This window comes from Esox lucius, chromosome 14 (genome assembly GCF_011004845.1).
Source record: "Esox lucius isolate fEsoLuc1 chromosome 14, fEsoLuc1.pri, whole genome shotgun sequence".
Lineage (NCBI taxonomy): Eukaryota > Metazoa > Chordata > Actinopteri > Esociformes > Esocidae > Esox > Esox lucius.
The window spans coordinates 20,534,268-20,554,044 of record NC_047582.1 but is presented as its reverse complement, the minus strand read 5'-3'; the positions used below and the strand labels follow the sequence as shown (position 1 = coordinate 20,554,044).

The 19,777-nt window shown below is 41.9% G+C and overlaps 1 protein-coding gene across 2 annotated transcripts in view; it reads right to left on the bottom strand.

Annotated features, from left to right (window-relative positions):
- The window catches only part of sfswap (splicing factor SWAP), a 109,044-nt gene that overhangs the window by 46,725 nt on the left and 42,542 nt on the right, over positions 1-19,777 (bottom strand). For both annotated transcript variants that reach the window (XM_029125079.2, XM_029125080.2), the window contains exons 11-13: positions 10,234-10,336; positions 8,406-8,645; positions 3,137-3,330 (exon numbers count right to left, since the gene is read on the bottom strand). In XM_029125079.2, the coding sequence (XP_028980912.1) occupies positions 3,137-3,330; positions 8,406-8,645; positions 10,234-10,336 (537 nt within the window). The remainder of the gene's footprint in view (positions 1-3,136; positions 3,331-8,405; positions 8,646-10,233; positions 10,337-19,777) is intronic.

The following is a 19,777-nucleotide window of genomic DNA, read 5'->3' as shown; positions in this document are numbered from 1 at the left end:
GCACCGAGATCTTCCATACTGGTTTAATCTCTGATACACAGAGTCACGGACAGTTATCCGTGGCTAAATCTTTTTGACCTTGGTTAAAATATGGGTAAATAAGGACTGTGCAACATTAAATATACTTTTGTAAGTGAAACAGTGTATACAGTTTTGAAAGTATACTTCACACCAATATTAGATTAATTGAATACTTTGTTAAAGAGCTATTGAGATTTGAAGAGCCGAATGTCTGCCCAATGTCCAATCTAAAACGAACTTCACCGCAGTCAGCAGAGTAGCCTATTTGGGCCAGAATTTATAATGTAAATACGTGGGCTACATGTTAGTCGCAAAAACATTTTATTCATCATAAAAAAATAATATTATGAACAATATGTCTTTTTACATATCCATAATAATTTTCATTAGTTTCACATTGTTTGGTGCAGACAAAAATAAAAGGCTAAATGATATGGCGTTCCATCGGGGGGTGTTCCACGTACCACCAGGGGTACACGTCCCACAGTTTGGGAAAGTCTGCTTTTTGGCAACCTTGCAGTGAGCGCTTGTTGCGAGAGACATGCGTTTGTGTAAGCTGATCACTCTCCCACTGGTTCAGCCGTCTTTCACCACTGCCCGTTAGCAGCTTGTGACAGAACAAGAGCATGAATGTAGAGACGGGACAGCAGAGTGAATGAGTGGGTGAGTATGAGACAGAAAGAGAAAGAATATAGATTCAGGATGAGTATAATGATGGTAAGCTTACTGAAACCATGTACATGGAATATCATGTTATTCAATACAAAATGTTCTCCTACAGTGGCTGTATTTCAGCTGTAAATGGCATGCGGTCGGGACTGATAACAGCTATGAAGCCAGTGACTACAAGTCATTTTGGTAACACGTCGCAGTTTACCTAACAGTAACTGTTATCTCATAATGAATGCAAGCACACATAGGCGCCGATTTATGTTTTCCTCCGTGGGTGCTCATAGGCGCACGCCATTTATATATATATATATATTTTCGTGGGTGCTCGCTATTTTCCGTGGGTGCTCGAGCCCCGGAGCACCCACAGTATCGGCGCCTATGCAAGCACATGGCCTGAATGATCAATCGGCGTCAGTTTTTTACAGATAGCACATTTACGGAATCTAACTAAATAAGCACCCCAGCATAACAAGTCAGTTTTTGAGTAGGAAGAGTGATGTGGCTCCAGTCCAGGACGTCCAATGTAACAGACAAAAATCCTGCTAGTTAGTTGGGCTTTAGCTGTAGCAGGACAACAACCAAATAGATTGCTCTCTTTGATTACAATTTCACAAATACACTGGTCTGTATTCTTCCAACCTGGCAACATCTCCAGGCTCCGCCTCTTGCGGTTCCACTATAGCACTATCATCGATGTCTGTCATTACCCATCATTGGCATCCCCACTGAAACACATTCAAGACATTCCTTCTCATCTGCAAAGCTCTACGGAAGCAGCCTCCGACGTACTTCTCTGCGTTCTCCATGCCGGCGCCCTCCCCCTGCAACTTGGAATTGCACTCTGACGCACTTGGGTTTATGGTGTTATGTAGTGCAATTCATTTTATCTAGGTCTACTTTTAATGTCAGATGTCCAAGCCCCTGAAAAGCGTTTTTAAAATTCAATCTATTATTATCACTGTTCAAAGTTGCCAGTCACACTGCTGGCTCCTGGTTTGGTTCACTTGGAAGATACGAGTCCCTCAGCCAGATTGTAAGGTTGTATAGTATGGAGGGAGGTCGTAAACCCTCCTCTGGGGACCTCTTTCATTACTGCCCGTTACCTGTTTATACATTTTCATGCTGGAGCTGCATCAGACGTGGGGTGGGGGGGGTTTAGAAAGGGGAACCATTGAATAAGAATGTCTAGAGGGAGAGACAGTGATCTAAAAGTCAGATTCATATTGAAAATTCAATATAGCTTGTGGATGAGTACAGAGATATCCACTTATGAATACAAGGGCACTAAAGGTACATATTTCTCTAGGCCTTCACGCATGTTCAACGGCTGCAGAAAGGAAGTCTGATTCTCCAGATGTAACACCCCACTGCTCCTGCTAATGCAGACAGATGGATCTCCATCCGTCGCGACAGAATCACTGTGATTGAGGTGACTCGCTTTGGGTTTTAAATGAATTCTTTATTACTCTGACTGTGCACACAAACAGAGACATGCATGCATGCACGCGCACACACATACACACTTTAGACAGATACTGACTGGTTAAGTGTTGTTAAGCTCTGAGCAACAGCAGAATAAATCTGATTACTGCTCAACCAATGTCTGTCATTAGAGCTCAGACAACAGCAGAATAACAGTCCCAACACAGCAACTTCCCTCATCAATTCACAACACCTTAGAAACAAAGATGTGACAGACCAAAACGAACCATCACAGCCTGGACTTATTTCTCAAATGTATACCCCTGTGAGATATATGACTGATGGTGTTATCTGTGCATGTTTGTTTTCTGGCCTGGGGAATCTGGATACCATCAATTGTGGTGTCTTGAAGTTTGAGAAACCGGGAACATTCAGTGTGCCGGGGTGTGCAGACAGAAACCGGGAATATTCAGCGTGCCGGGGTGTGCAGACAGAAACCGGGAACATTCAGCGTGCCGGGGTGTGCAGACAGAAACCGGGAACATTCAGTGTGCCGGGGTGTGCAGACAGAAACCGGGAACATTCAGTGTGCCGGGGTGTGCAGACAGAAACCGGGAACATTCAGTGTGCCGGGGTGTGCAGACAGAAACCGGGAACATTCAGTGTGCCGGGGTGTGCAGACAGAAACCGGGAACATTCAGTGTGCCGGGGTGTGCAGACAGAAACCGGGAACATTCAGTGTGCCGGGGTGTGCAGACAGAAACCGGGAACATTCAGTGTGCCGGGGTGTGCAGACAGAAACCGGGAACATTCAGTGTGCCGGGGTGTGCCAGAGCACACGCATGGCCACGTCTCCATTACTGTCAGCGGGGCCAATTACACTTCGGTCCTTGATGAACAAACTCCATTAGGATGGGGACATCCATCTCTTTATGTGTGAACGAGCTCTACTGGTACTGTTGACACAACAGAGAGAAAGTGTGTGTGTGTGTGTGTGCGTGTGTGCCTGCCTCCCATTCACCTCTGGCATTGCTGGGTTCTCATCTAGGCGTGGGGTCTCAGGCTCTCCGGTCAGGGGGTTCCGGAGGGTCTGGAGGAACAATGCTGCTTTCCTCTTCCTTTCCGCCTGCAGCTGCTTCTCCTTGGACTCCTTGGAAGCCTGGGCCAGCTTCTCCCTGGCAGCCGCAGCCAGGCGGTCCTCCAGCTTCTGCTTGGCTAAAGGGACAGAGGAGTTGAAAGGTCAGGTCGTGTGCATAACAGAACAGCTTCAGTGGGCTAAAGGGAGAGAGGAGTTGAAAGGTCAGGCAGTGTCCATAACAGAACAGCTTCAGCTTGGCAACCACAGAGCCTCCATTGCGGTAAGGGAACAGAGAGAAAGAGGTCAGCCACAGTATTTAGTGATATTAAAACTTAAACCTGACTGAAGGATGGAAAGTAAGAGGGAAGTATGTTATCTGTTCACTTCTTATCGGGGTGGGGACAGATTTAAGATGAGTTGAAAGATGGTAATTATTATTAAAACAGTATCAAACGAGGGAAAGGGAAACAAGGCCGCAATTTAAAAGAATCCAGATTATAGAGAGAGGGCCAGGGATCTAAAAGTCAGATTCACATAAAAAATTCAATATATAATATGTTTGTAATATACATACATATTCAGTTGTGTGTGTGTGTTCATATTCATATAGTAAAATATATTGCATTAAATATAAATAAATGGAATATATTGTACTTCGTGGCCTTGTAAAGGTGACCACCAGATCCATACCCAGCCATGTTTCGCATCCGGGCAGAGGAAACCCGGAAAACGTACAGCACATAATGCCATTGACCGTAACAAGGGCTCCAGAACCAGGCTCTAGGATCTACATACCCACCCTTGTTTCAACAAAAAACCCAACAGAGGAAATGACTGGCCAAGCAACACAATCTATATATGTTTTATGTAACTTCTGCCTGATCTATGAAGGTGTGCAACCAGTTCTTTCCATTTCTGAGTTTGCCTATGCCTTTCCCTGTAGCGATATATGAGAAATGGGTTTTATATGAGTTGCCTCATTTTTATACCCCAGTGAAACAGGATGCAATGGAAGGTCAAACTAAAGACTGAGATGCACTTCAAAAAGTCAAATGTTAACGCAGTTGTAATTTGGTTTGATTTTAGATAGCTTTTTAAATAGGAATGTTTTTCTCTGAGCAATTGTAGGTGTTTAAACTTCCCAGAATTAAACCTCTCTCATTACCACAACTTATTTGATCCAGACTTTTTTGCTGATGTTGATCAAGAGTGCCAATCACCTGAGGTGACAGAATATACTGCATGTTCAGAGAGAGAAGGTCAAGTATCAAGTGCCTATTAAGAGAGATCATCAAAGAGACAGAAGGGATCGGGATATGCTAACACTGAGCAATTCCCTGTTGATCTACATGTGGGAGAAAAGTACTGTGAGGTTTAGCTTAGGCTTGGCTGGGGAGGAGACAGCCAGAGAGCAGTACAGGAGAGGAAGGAGAGGAAGAATAAGGAGGAAGAAAATAAAAAAGCTTGAAAGCAAGACAGCAGGGAATAGATGAGGAAAATGGGATGGGATGGGTTTACACTCTTACCAGCAATGCCCACTAAGGGCACTATCTCAGTTGCCCAGAGCTTTTGGCACATGTTCGATTGTTAAATTATAGTGTATTCAGCTGACCTTTTGACCTGACCTGTCAATCATATAATCTCAAACTGCAACTTTGGCAATACGGTTAGTAATAACTGTCATGCTAATAAAGCTGAATTGAATTATCGCAACATGCCTTTCTGCTACCCAGGTGTAGACCACTCCCTTAAAAAAAAAAACTCTCTGTTTATTTATACCATGACTGAAGATATTTAGTTGAAATAAAATATATCTTGCTACCCTACCAGAACCAAAACGAAATGAAAACAGCATGCAGCACATTAATCCACAATGCAGAATTCTCTTGTCGGAAAGGGTACAGATATGGCAGATTTTCTGCGTGTTTAAAACTTGTTGGAAAATGTTATCACCGTTCAGTAAAGATTGTATAAGGAAACAGTAGGGATGATAGGAGCAGGCATAATAAAATGACAAGGTCACAGAATCATCAGCCAATTGTAGCTTATTTTACAATACAGTTGAATGACATTAAAATATTGTGATTTTCTCTTCTGTTTGCATCAACATTTTCTAATAAGAAAAGTGTCTTACATAACTGTAATATGGCAACGAACACAAAGGTGTGACAGAGGTCAGAAAGATGAGGAGACAGAAGAAGAGATGGTTGCGGAGTAGAGGACTACAGCGATCATGCCGACGGAAGTAAAATGGACTGTGGTGAGGGGTTAAACGGCTCAGACTAGCTATTCAATAGCCACATTCACTGTGTCCGCGTGGGCAGTGGTCATTATTTTCAACTGTCCCTGGTTGGTTTAACAGAAGCGCATAAAGAGAGCTAGAAAACAAGTCATTATATTACTCACCAAGAAGAGCTGAACTTGGACTTCTATCTATACTATAAATAGGCTGACTACAAAGCTTACTGTGAACACTAAAGTGACCGAAAATAATGAATAGATCTGCTGGCCAATCTGTGACAACGTCTTTCTATACACACACTGTACTGTATCAGTAGTACTCTATAGCAGACTCCCACTCACCCAGAAGGGTGACAGAGGTGAACTGAGGGAAAGATGGGGAGGGAGGCCATACAATATGGCGTTGTGCAAGTCCAGCGCTTCAGCAACCAAACGCTTTGCTTCAAATCAAAGGCACTTTGATTCCTGCCTGGGCCTGTCATCCGTAAAACTAATCACGCTATTGTTTTTTTATAAGAGCAATCAGAGAGGGTCAGCACTAAAGAAGGGGAAGAATGACAGATTTCAGGCTTTTACGAATACATTAAGCAGTTTACAGTAGAAAAACCTCCCATTCATCTTTTAGAAAGGCATGAATATAAAGGGAACCTTATGGCAGACTAGGCCAACACACACCACGACCAACAAACACGTGCACACACGCACACAGTCACTACTAATGAGAGCCTCCACTGGTCTCCCTCAATAACAGCACAGCTTGGGGCCTTAACTAAGGCAGTAAAGAATAATTGACTTGGCCTGTCGGAGCTGTTGGTCATGATACTGAGAGTGCTGACGCTATGGTTTCTACTAAATGGACAATGTGGCCTTAGAGCTGAAACACAGGGCAGGGCAAACTGAGGCATTCTATCACAACAGCATGTGATGGAATACAAAGTCTGCAAAACAGTGAGGCAGACCAACATGCGGACCCATACATAGATGGCTCATCTGCTGTCTGCTGAATACTAGCATCGGTAATCAAAGGTTGTCTGTGTGATCCTTTTACAGTCCATCAATACAGATTAGGTTTCCAGCGCGTGCAATCAATATCCCTGCAATCTAACAGAGTTAGGCCCTCTGACTGACAGGCTCCACACTGCACTGCAATTCCTTTCACTTGACAGGCCCATTTTTTACCCTGCGCCCTCCGAGGTCATTACAGATGTTCCGCTTCTCTGGACCCCTGGGACCGGGTGAGCATGTGTGTCTGTATGAACCAGCGGCTAACAATAGGCAGAACCATCTGAACAACAGGCGTAACCTATCCATGCATGTTCCTCCTAATGGATAGGTCCCATGAATGAGACCTGCCTTTACAATTGCATCAACATACTCCTGGGACTGTGTGTATAATTCTCTATTATGGGCTAAGAAAGAAAGAAAGAGAGAAAGAGAGAGAAAGAGAGAGAAAGAGAGAGAAAGAGAGAGAAAGAGAGAGAAAGAGAGATGACTGTGGTTTGCTGGGTCAAGTCTTTTCCCAATTCTACTCACTTCCCGGAAACATTCCTTTAAATCACTCTTGCTTTCCCTCTCTCCCATTCCCTCTGGCTCTCTTCTCATCTCTCCCATTCCCTCTGGTTCTCTCCTCATTTCCCTCTCTCTCCCCATCCCTCTGGCTCTGTCCTCGTCTCTCTCCCATTCCCTTTAGCTCTCTCTTCATCTCACCCGCTCTCCCATTCCCTCGGGCACTCTCCTCGCCTAGTGTGCAAGCTGAAGATTGAAAATGGTGACAAGGTTAAAGTTCACTGTGTTTTCCCTCCCTTTCAGGCCATGACCATGTCACCTGTTCCTGAGACCATACAGCCTTTCAGAAAGAGGTAATCTCACCTCGTTCAGAAACAGCAATTGGGGTTGCTCCTATGGCAAATGTACATGACGGCTGGAGCTGTGCCTATTTCCTAGTGCTCTGGTTGTCCTGTCAATACTGCTCTTAACATATTAATTTCACCAAACAGTGGCTTAAAGAATCAAACTTGGTTTCATTAAAACACATAAGGTGCATCAATAAAAAAAAAAATTTTAGGACAGCCCTACACAATACCAAAATCACACCAAGTATCAATATCCGTGATCACTAAGACCTCCGCCCAAAATGTTTTTACGGGAATGGCCTATTTTTTTTATCAAGACAGCAAATATCTGTGAAAAGTTCAAGGCCTGAATGACAATGTCTCATTTACAAGATAAAAATGATTTCCACCCTTCTCCACTACACCCAACTGACCCTCCTCCCACTCTATTCTGTCTAGTCTGACTTCCTGCAAAGACAGAGCGTGGGCCTGTATTTGATAGAGCAATGTCCTTCCTAGTCTGCCACTACCCACCCAGTGAGAGGGAAAAGGAGAAGACAAGAAAGGTAAGAGACTTTTAGTCTTTAATAAGACATTTTCATTGTACTAAGAACACCACATCATCCCCCTGTCCACATTATTTCACATATCAAGTTCATGAATAGAAAAGCACAGATGTGAAGAGGGTATTCAGCAGATCTAGATCCTGAGGCCAGGACAGCAGATCTACATGTTGGTCTTAACTACAGGGGTGCAAACTTGGGAGGGCCCAACAAGTGAACTCCATCTGTCATGATATAAGCATTGTACTATATAAGCATTGTCATGTGTCACAATACCTTGCAGTATCTTGACACTACAGGGGGAAATGTATGTGTGTCTTGCTTGTCCCACACCACCGCCTCAGGAAGCTGGTTTCCATAACCGCATTAAAAGGCAAATCTAATTTTAAATGTTCATATAGCAACTGATGGAATAAGATGTATTGGGTAAAATGGTTTACACATAAAAGTGGTTTACACATAATTTCTTACCCACTATGGCTCTTCATACAGTAGCACACCGGCCATGGCCAACTGAAGGATGTATAACAGAAAAACTGGGGGTAAACTTAGGGAAACACTGGAATATCCAACTACCTTGTTTGGCCTCCAGTTCCTCCGGGGTGAGAGTGGGTCTCTTCTCCTCTGGGGCAATCGGGGCAGAGGGCTCTCTGACCGCCATTGCTGCCCCATCAAGCAGGGCCTCCAGACCCTCCTCCCCTAGTAACTTGTCCGGGTCATCGTCGGAGTCATCGTCCAGCCGTACGCGGTTCTTCTCTAGAGGCAGCATGTCGTTCTCTTTGGCCTTGATGGCAAAGCAGATCGGGGCAAAAGACACTGGAAAGGCGGCGGCGGGAGAGGAGGGGGGAGTTTGATTAAAATGTGCAGTTGGCTGTTAGATTGGCAGTCCCTCCTTTTACCATAAACCATTAACCTTCCCCCGTCAGACAGAGTATCATTGAGCCGGGGGTTAACTGTGATTACCATGGGCCTACGGCTTGCTTTATGAGCAGTCAGCAGACACTTAATCATGGAAGCCATTTATTGGCTGATGGCTCCAAATGAAAGCACAAACACGTGTGTCACAAACACACACGCACGCCCAGACACACACAGACAGACACCAACACTGCCAGCCTGCACAACTCCATACACCATACAGGGAGTAAGCATTTGACCTCACCAAACAAATACCCGCTACAACAATTTAAAAAAGCAGTGAGGGAAAACAAATAAACAACAGTGAGTGGAGGGGGAACATCCTCAGACAGTTTAATTATCAGAGTGGGCAGGCAATGCCAGACTAGGTGCTTTGTAAAATGTCAGGCAGGTGTGTGTGGGAGATACTAAAAGTTCTCATAAGAATAGTGAAATCAGTCAGTTGTGGACAAGTTAGGAAATGTAGTGTAAATGCCAAACGGTGTATATGTTCAAAAGTTGGGGTCATTTAGACATTTTGTTGTTTTTGAAAGAAAAGCAAATTGAAGAGGTGAAGAAGTGACTCTGGGATGCTGGCCGTATCTCAGAAAAAGCCGTATCTCAGACTGGCCAAAAACACTAAAAGATTAAGATGGGCAAAAGAACACAGATACTGGAAGAATAGGAAGATAGGAAAAAGGTGTTATGGACAGATGAATCTAAGGTTGAAGGGTTCAGATCACAAAGAGCATCATGAGACGCAGACCAAATGAAAAGATACTGGAGGAGTGCTTGACCCCATCTGTCAAGCATGGTGGAGGCAATATGATGGTCTGGGTATGCTTTGGTGGTGGTAAAATGGCGGATTTGTACATGGTAAAAGGGATCTTGAAGAAGAAAGGCTATCACTCCACTGCCATACCCCGTGGATGTTGCTTGATTTCCTCTTATTCCCCCCACAACAGGACAATGACACATAGCACAGCTCCAAACCATGCAAAAACTATTTAGGGAAGAAGCAGTTAGCTGATATTGGAGTGCCTATAATGGAGTGGCCAGCATAGTGACGGAACCTCAACCCTATTGAGCTGTTGTGAGAGCAGCTTGACCGTATGTTGCTTCTGGAAGCATGGGGTGAAATCTGTAAGGCAGGAATTGCTGCATGGGGAGGATTCTTTGACGAAAGCAAAGTTTGAAGGACAATTATTATTCCAATTAAAAATCATTATTTGTAACCTTGTCAATGACTATACTGACTATTAATTTAGCTATATTTCCTATTCAAAATAATTTCATTAATGCTGTCATGGAAAACAAGAACATTTTCTAAATGACCCCAAACTTTTGAATGTTAGTGTATATGGTCCAATATTGAATTTGAGGTTAGGGTCAGATTTTGGGTCAAGTTCAGGGGAAATATGACTTACAATGGAAACACGTTTTTGTTTCCGCAAGTATAGAAAAAGAAGAAGTGTGCGTGCGTTTCTAGGAATTCACAAAGCCTTACCTTTCATTAGCTTGCCGTCCTTCAGCCTTTTGTCAGAAGAACAGTTACCAATGCCGCTGCTGTCACTCTCCCCTTCAGCTACGCCCTCTGATGGAGAGCCACACTATGGGGGATGAGGAAAAGTATGGATGAGCAAAAAGTTGATCTAAAAAGTTAGACACATTGAAGGTTGGTTGCAGATCCGATCGTCACGGGAAAGCTATTTCACACTACAGAGGGTGGGCCACAGTCTCTCTCCCGTCATGGCCTGGCTCTCATTGGAATTCTTTGTCTGCTCTGTGGCCCATTCACTATGGGACACTGATGGAGAGGTTTAATCATAGCTACATGCAGAGGTGGAGGGACCAGGGGACCACTACTTCCACATGGCCCAGTCAGTGAGGGCAGACATTTCATACATCCTCTAACATCAAGTCTGGAACATACAAACTCAGTGGAGAGAGAGGAGGCAAAAGACTAGCTTAAGCACTAGATTATAAATTTAGTAAATAGTAATTACAAGCTTGATAGTAGTTATATGACAGGTAATGCCTAGGCATCAAGCTAGATGTTAGACTACTCATGCATGTGAAGATGGACTCAAAAATAAAAAAAAATACAATTTTGGATGCCTAAATCTGGAAAGAAAAAAAACATATTAACCATAAATTTAGCAATTTCAATAATTTTTATGTCAATAATTGAAAATGGTTTCCCTGTATGTTTCTAGTTATGTGCAATAAAATACAAAAAATTCAAATAGAGCAACAATTTAAGAATGTTTTTCAAGATAAAATTGCAAAGAGTTTGGGGATCTTTGCTGTCCAGACAATGTCTTTTTTTAGGGAAGGCCTTGCCTATTTCAGCAAGACACTGTCAAACCACATTCTGCACATATTATAACAACATGGCTCTGTAGCAAGAATCTGGGTGCCCAACTGGCCTGCCTGCAGTCCAGACCTGTCACCCATTGAAAACATTTGGCGCATTATGAAACTCAAAATATGACAAAGGAGACTCCAAAAATTTGAGCAGCTGAAAACCTATGTCAAGCAAGAATGGGATTTTGTCTCCTCAGTTGCCAAATAGGTTACAATGTTCTTAAAAGGACAGGTGATGAAACACAGTGATAACCATGCCCCTTGTCCCAATAAAAAAAAAAAAAACGTTTTGATGGCATTAAATTCAAAATGGGCATATATTTTTCCAAAAACAATAACATTTCTCAGTTTCAACATTTGACATGTTGTCTTTGACCTATTTTTTTTATTAAATATCAGGATAAATGATTTGCACATCACTGGGTTCTGTTTTTATTAGCATTTTAGGCAGTGTTCCAACTTTTTTTGGAAACAGTGTTCTAGAATAAAAAGAAACAAGAATGCATTATGTTGCCCAAAAGGTAATTTCTATTTTGTGAGATGGCCTCGTAGAAATTTCTAAGAAATCAGAAATTGAGGAAGACAAAGACAGGAAAGGCAGTGGAAGACCTTGACAAGGAAATACAGTGCAGTGTTTGCTCAGCATCTGGGTGCATCATCAATCATGAGAAGAGGCTTCAAAGAAAGGACCATGCTTAACGGGTTGGCAAAAACCTTTTCAATGCTGTCAACACAATAATGACCCAAAAGACTTGATAAAAACATACTTGGAGCAGAAGTCTGCAAATGGGACAAATTTTGTATTCAAAGCAGTTTTGCATACTAAGGCATGCCACACCAAATCCTGATTTTTATTTTTTAAAACATTTTTGTTAGTGAGATGAAAGTAAGTTATGAGTGTGATGCAGACGTTTGTCTGTGTGCGTAAAATGTAGGAAGAAAAGGTGAAAGGAAAGAATGTTTTATTGGTGATTGATATCTTTTGAACATTTTGCAGTTCAAATAAGGACGTATGGCAGACTGGGTCTTCAGCAGTGGCCCTCAGTAGAGTTAAAGGTCAGAGAACTGTCTCCCAGAACATGAGCTAAAATGGAAAGTAATAAGGCGACTATTACAATAGGGATATTTAAATACATGCTCTACTTTGGTTTGGAAAAAACTCTGCTCCACTTCTGAGTGATATAAAATATCTTCCTTCAGGAAACGAGACAAGAGATGTTCATATTTAAGAATAGGCTACAATACATTTATTATCATCAATAGTTGACACTTGCAATCAGACACTGTTCCTATACATATGACAGGCACCTCAAAACCATAGCTGTAAACTAAACAATATTTATAATTGCAAAATCCAAAGAGGTCGGATTTCATAGATCAGAATTTTTTTCGTGATGTCGTGGCATACAAGACATACACCTGGCGGGCAAAAACAAGTCCGCTTCCAATGCCCACCATCGGCAACCCGACAAATTCAACTAATTAAACTTCAAAATGACAGATAATTGCAGTTCTATTGGATGTGCTAACTGCCTATATATTGTATTTGCAATCATATCTACATGTAATCATTGTAATAAATGACATGGTCTGCACTGATGCAACCAACTCCAAACCTCTCTTGTTAAACATATAGTGTTTTCTAAATGAATAAATTAATTAATACAAGAGAAAATCACACCAATCCAACCTTCTCCACAGCAACCCAGGCTGTCAATGGTAGGTCATTTAAACCGTTGGAATGGTTTACCTGACATTGGGAAAACTTTTATATTATCATACTGACTGGCTGCCCTACGCTACACTGACCACCCATAGAACAAATGGTAATTTAGGTAAATAAGCACTCAACTTGGCTTTAACAATGAAAAATGTCTTCTCCTTCACCTCCGAAACAACTGCATTGCTGAACCACCCTGATCAAATGTATAGATAGCAGTCTGTACTTTTGTACGCTTTCGTTTTGGTAGCAGTGTAAGGGGAGCGATTCTCCACAAGGTATATGTACACATCCCCAAAGTTCACCTGAAAGGTATGTAAGCTCTGGCAGGGATGTCGCTGTTTTTAACGATGTAAATAATATAGCGGGGGCTGTATATAGGCCTAAGACTTGCAGCTTGTTTGCGTACATTTATTTTTCATGTTTTGTGAGGTGATCTAAACACTCATGGGCTGTAATAGTAGAACATTTGACTGTATTTTGCAAAAGCTCCATAGAATTCCCAGTGCTACCTGTCATGTTTTAACGATACGTTGCACGCCAGGCTGTCAGCGCAACCACGTGCCTGAAAACTATGAATATCATTTATTCAATGTCACATTATTACCTATTATATACTGTTTATAATAGGATACATTGATACTCTTTATAGGGCTTTTGTGTCTTAAATACATACAAACTCACAACAACATGCTGATGAGGCTCATCAACCAGGAACATGGAAACATGGTTAAATCTACCATCACACAGGTTCTACATGAGAGCACAGAAGACACAACGTGGTGTGAGTGTGGGCGTGTATTGGCCAGTCTCTGTACTGGGTGGTTTCAAGGCGAGAAGAGAGCTGCCGTACTAGAGTGGGTGCCTTCAGGGTCTACTAACACATGGACCGAGTTGTATAATAAGTGTCAGCAGTGGTGTGCAAGCCCCCCCCCACCCCTTCTTTGGGCTCACATGCACGGCACAGTCAACATATAGAAACACTTACAGGCCTCTAACACAAACTTTAAGAGCACTTTTACACTGACACAGTGAAACAAGAGATAAGTGTTTTATCTGCATTTCAATATACACCAATCAGCCATTACATTATGACCACTGACAGGTGAAGTGAATAACACTGATAATCTCGTTATCATTGCACCTGTCAGTGGGTGGGATATACTAAGCAGCAAGTGAACATTCTGTTCTCAAAGTTGATGTGTTAGAAGCAGGAAAAAAGGGCAAGCGTAAGGATCTGAGCGACTTTGACAAGGGCCAAATTGTGATGACTAGACGACTGGGTCAGAGCATCTCCAAAACTGCAGACCTTGTGGGGTGTTGCCGTTCTGCAGTGGCCAGTACCTATCAAAAGTCATGGGCAGCCAAAGCTTAGTGATGCATGTGGGGAGTGAAGGCTGGCCTGGATGGTCCAATCCAACAGGCGAGCTACTGTAGCTCAAATTGCTGAAAAAGTTTATCCTGGTACTGATTGAAAAGTGTCAGAACACGCAGTGCATTGCAGTTTGTTGTGTATGGGCCTGCTTAGCCAAATTCTGACTCTACCATCTGAATGTCTCAACAGAAATCGAGACTCATCAGACCAGGCTTCAACTGTCCAATTTTGGTGAGCTCGTGCAAATTGTAGCCTCTTTTTCCTATTTGTAGTGGTTGTGCGTGTTGTGGCTTCACAAATGCTTTGCTGCATACCTCAGTTGTAATGAGTGGTTATTTCAGTCAAAGTTGCTCTTCTATCAGCTTAAATCAGTCGGCCCATTCTCCTGTGACCTCTAGCATCAACAAGGCATTTTCGCCCACAGGACAGCCGCATACTGGATGTTTTTCCCTTTTCACAGCATTCTTTGTAAACCCTAGAAATGGTTGTGCGTGAAAATCCCAGTAACTGAGCAGATTGTGAAATACTCAGACCGGCCCGCCTGGCACCAACAACCATGCCACGCTCCAAATTGCTTAAATCACCTTTCTTTCCCATTCTGACATTCAGTTTGGAGTTCAGGAGATTGTCTTTGCCAGAACCACACCCATAAATTCATTGAAGCAACTGCCATGTGATTGGTTGATTAGATAATTGCATTACTGAGAAATTGAACAGGTGTTCCTAATAATCCTTTAGGTGAGTGTATATATAAATACCATATATACACACACACACACACACACACACATGTATAGGAAAAATTTACTACAGAAGGACAAAAAATGACAATAAGCTAATTGCCACTTTCTAGGCACTCCCCAAAGTAAATACAATTGAGTCCGGAATTTGACACTGACAAAAGTTTTGTTATTTTGGCTGTTTACGAAAATACATTAAAAGTTACTGTTACAGTTGCTTTCATTTGAGGGTATTCACATCCAAATTAGAGGAAGGGTTTAGGAATAAAAGCTCTTAATATGTAGTCACCTGTTTTACAAGGGACCAAAACTAATTACTTCAATTGCATCTCAGTGGTTTCATTTCAAATCCATTGTGATGGCGTATAGAGCCAAAATTATGAAAACTTTGTCAGTGTCCAAATATTTCTGGACCTAACTGTATGTTAGAAACACATTTGGCAGCGATTAATTCTGTGATTATTCTAGGGTTGTCTCAAAAAGCTTTGCACAACTAGACTGTGCAATATTTAGACATGCTTTCAAAAACTCTTCAGACTCTATCAAGTTGCTGGCTAGACAGCAATGTTCAGGTTTTGCCATAGATTATATATATATATTTTTTAAATCTACAATACATCTACTGTATTGTTGCTAACCATCTTAAAGTAGATACGGCCATATGGTATTGTTTACTGTCCTGCTAAATGGTGGATTAGGATTTTGGATATAAACGCTAACATTTTGCATCTGTGATACTACCATGTTGTGAGGTCCCTTCCAATTCCCAGCCCTATCTATATCTAGTAACTTTATCATATTTAGGTATTGTAAGGACTCCAGTGACTTTGAGGTTCTCTCCCTCTTCCCCTCCTGGGACACAACAACAACAAAAGGGAAAAGCAAAGTTAAAGAATAGACATAATTAACTGAACCTCTTGTGTTCAAGGACAGAGGTGTTTCACCCTGGTCCGGCTGTTCAAAGACTCTCTAAGTTACTGGCGGAGTGGAGTCGCAGAGAAACAAATCAAGAACAATGGCTACCGCCACGCAGCTAACCGTGCTTTAAAGTCAGGCAGGCGGGCGTCTTAAGGAAAGTGATGAATCCACATCCTTCACTAGAAAATAAGTGTGTAAAAGAGGTGTGTGTGTGTGTGTGTGTGTGTGTGAATTGCAGCTCCCAAAGCAGCACCTGTCTAGTATAGAGTGAAGCTAACACAGAATATAAGAGTAGGAGAGTTTATCAAGTCAACAGCAATACACAACCTTAAAAAAAAAAAAACTTGGTTGTGAAAAAGTATATAAAACATTACTTTCTAGAATGCTTCAAGTGTGTAGAACAAAGATTTAGGCATTAGTTACAATAGTGGTAAATTTGATGCAGCTGGAATCAGCAGAAAGTGTCCCTTGAGAAATATTGTAGAGGAAAACCATAACGCTGTCTCTCTCTGCAGTCCTGACACACAGAGCCTAGTATAGAGAAAAACTGACCCTGTCCCTTGAATCCGCCTGAGGGTCCATTATAAAGTATCTCCTGCCATTACACTATATTCCCGGCGGAACCTTATAAGCCTAGATGCTGGTAACATTCCACTGGGACCACTTAGGACTCTGAACCCAGATATTTCTCTAATTTGCAGAAGGTGTGTGGGTGCATGTGTATGCTGTGAATGCCCACACACTGTAACAGTCAAAAGTTAGGATACACTCACCCATTCACTTGAACTGGTGTGTTTATATTTTAACTGGTACTGTATGCATGGGCAAACATATGACAATGAAAATGCATTGGTGAGATAAACAATGAAAATTCCATTGGTGAGATAATCAGTCACACCAAAAAGTATGAAAACTAAGGGGAGGGTTCATCTGTGTCTCTTCATGTTTTTCCTCACCAATCTGTTTAGACTATGTAGCAACCAGTCCTAAGGGTGGAAAACAAACCGTCTAAAATGGGAACTTTCGTTTACAAAGTTAAAGGAGGATATTCAAGACTGAGCATATGCCAAACATTACTTTGTTTCAGCTGGGGAACACAGAAGAGCTGTGTAGAATTATATTCAGACACACTGCTACGGCCAACTGTCTTCTACATATTCATAGTAAGCAAGTCACTGAAAGGAAAAAAGCCATTCATGCACATTAAAAGTAGTGGGATGTGAAGGGTGTATTTTTCTGTATCCAGACATTCGAATGCAGGATAGGCGGTTTTCAAGGGTTCTCGTAGTTCCCCTTGCTTTGATTCAAGCTGTAAGAACATTATGTTGATTTCATGAGTCATTTAAACATGGCTCTTGTTGTAATACAAGTCCCTATCTCTTTTTTCAAATATATGGAGATCAGTCTTTTGTGGCACATCCTTCCATGTATAATGATCTTTCCAATGCAAGCCAATTATGGAGCATGCTTGTGTCTCCCCTCACGTGGTTGAAGAGCTCTGGAGGCCCACAGACACGTTCCACTTCTCATTAAGCTCCAGTGAAAGAGCCCATGACTTCAGTAAAACACAGAGATGGCTGCCAAACCTCTACTGGGCTGAAGCAACAGCTATCTTCACCATCAGAGCAAGCCAGAAGAAGTCATTTCCTCCATAGAAAGCGAAAGAGTCACGCAGAGAAAAGCAATATTGATGATAAATTGAAACGAACCGACGTGACAGCAGACACTGCGATTACATGGAGGAGCGAGGCTCAAAGATGAGAAATAAACAACAGCATGATTCAGAACCAATGCTAGGCTATCAACACAATCACCAACCAAGGTAGCCAATGTGTATTACTGAAGAAGGTCACAGTACAAACAAGTCCAACCATGATGGCATCCATGGTTCCTACATGTCTTGTTTATTCAGAAACTAGTGTCACTGAGGACTTTAACTATAACAGCCTAACAATAATAACAACAAAAAGTATCTGCAGCCCATGTAGGAGTTCTCCAGGTCACTGGCAGACCTCATAGTTGGTGGAAAAGCTGATCTGGTCAGTGGCATGGTTGACCTATGGGTCCAGCCTACAAAGTACGGACTCCATACTCCAGAGTTCTTTCTACACTGAGACAACCAAACTGATTTTATTTGGCAAATTATTATAATTTATTATACCTTTATTACAACAAGGAACAAAGACGGAGACCATGGTCTCTTTCACAGCTGGGCCCAGTGTATACATGTTTTCGCACATACAGTTTATGTACAATGACTAAAAACAAACAAACAAAAAAATATTCCAGACAAAGCAAGATACTCAGAGATAGCAGCAGACAAAATACAATGTTTTAAACACAGGTGTTATTCCCTTAGAGGCCTCAGGTTTTAGTGGTTATTGGGCCTGTCAGGGAATGTGGGGTTCCTTACGGTGTAACCCATGGATGGGGTCTTTTGCTGAAATCATTATTGATATTACAGCCAATAAAGGACACATGGTTCCGCATAGTGAGTGTAAAACAAAACTTATGTTTGATTTACAATGCCGCCATGATCAGGTGAGGATATCTAACACATAGCAGACTGGTAACATTAAAATATTTTAGGTTTAATGGCCTGTTAAAAGCAGTCCAAAATGACCACTAGACCTCTTGTATTATTTAGGGCAAATTTGTCTGATATATTAAGTACACACAGCTCAACTTAACAATGAAAGATTGCAGCAGCCCCTTCTACTTGCAAACCATGTAACATTGGACGTGGTAGAATATGTCCTTGTTGTTAAAGTCACGTAGGACACTTGTAATTCTACCTCGACTGACCGTGTTGCATATAATGACTGATGGTGGCATCCTAGTGCTGGAGAGACCCAATGAGAAAAACCTAAATGGGAGCCATTAAGCCCAATGAATCAGCATCCCGGGTGTGTTAACACCATAAAAATGTGAGCAAGAGAAGAGGAGGCAGCACAGCAAGAGAAAAACATCTGGTCATCTGGGCCACTAGAGCTAGAGTGGCTGTGACACAAGAATACACTAAGCATACACCTGCTGAATCACAACACTCAACAGGCCTGCGTTTTAATTGTACCAGCTTAGGTTTGTGTGAGATGGATTACAAGAGCAAAACCTGCTCCTAGCCAAACTAAACACCTACATTGGACATTTGAAGGTTGAGAACACAGAGTCCCTGACAAAAGCCCCTGCAGCTAATAAACACATCAATAGGGTAACTGTAGACAGGGCGAAAAGTTTGTCGAAGTACACAAAAGCAAGGACCACACCAAAGGGTGGGCATACTTAACTTCCAAGGGAATCCTTTATATTAAGAAAAAAAGTGCCATCAGAGTAATGAGTAGTGCTGGGAAGAGGAGTGAGATGGAACTCAAGTCGGCTCACGCTGGCCTCATTAACTCATTGCTTGTTGTTTATTGTCTCATCTGAATACAGTGCCATGCAAAAGCATCCCAACCCCAGCCTAATTCTATCATATTACGGAATAACAAATGGTACATTGATATTTCGTTCTTTTAGATATATATTTTTTTAAACTGACACTCAACATGATAATGGTTATCATGTTGATTACTGTAACATGCTAATGGTTTTAAGTTGTGGAATACTTGTTTAAAAAAAATATAATATGTTGCTTGCTTAAGTATTACAACCCTGTGCTGTGGAAGTCAACTTTTAGGAAAATCCCTCCAGTCAATCCATATATTTGTAATGTTGATGTCTCTGTACTTCAGTTAATTTGCTTGTCATGGAATTTCAGCCGGACAATAATCCCAAGCACAAGGCCAAACAACACTGGAGTGGCTCAAAAACAAAAATGTGAATGTCGTAGTAATCCCATTGAGAATCCATGGCACAATTTGAAAATTGAATTCAACAAGCTTTGTTCAACTAACTTGAACAACCTGGAGCAAATCTGCCGAGTCGAATGGTT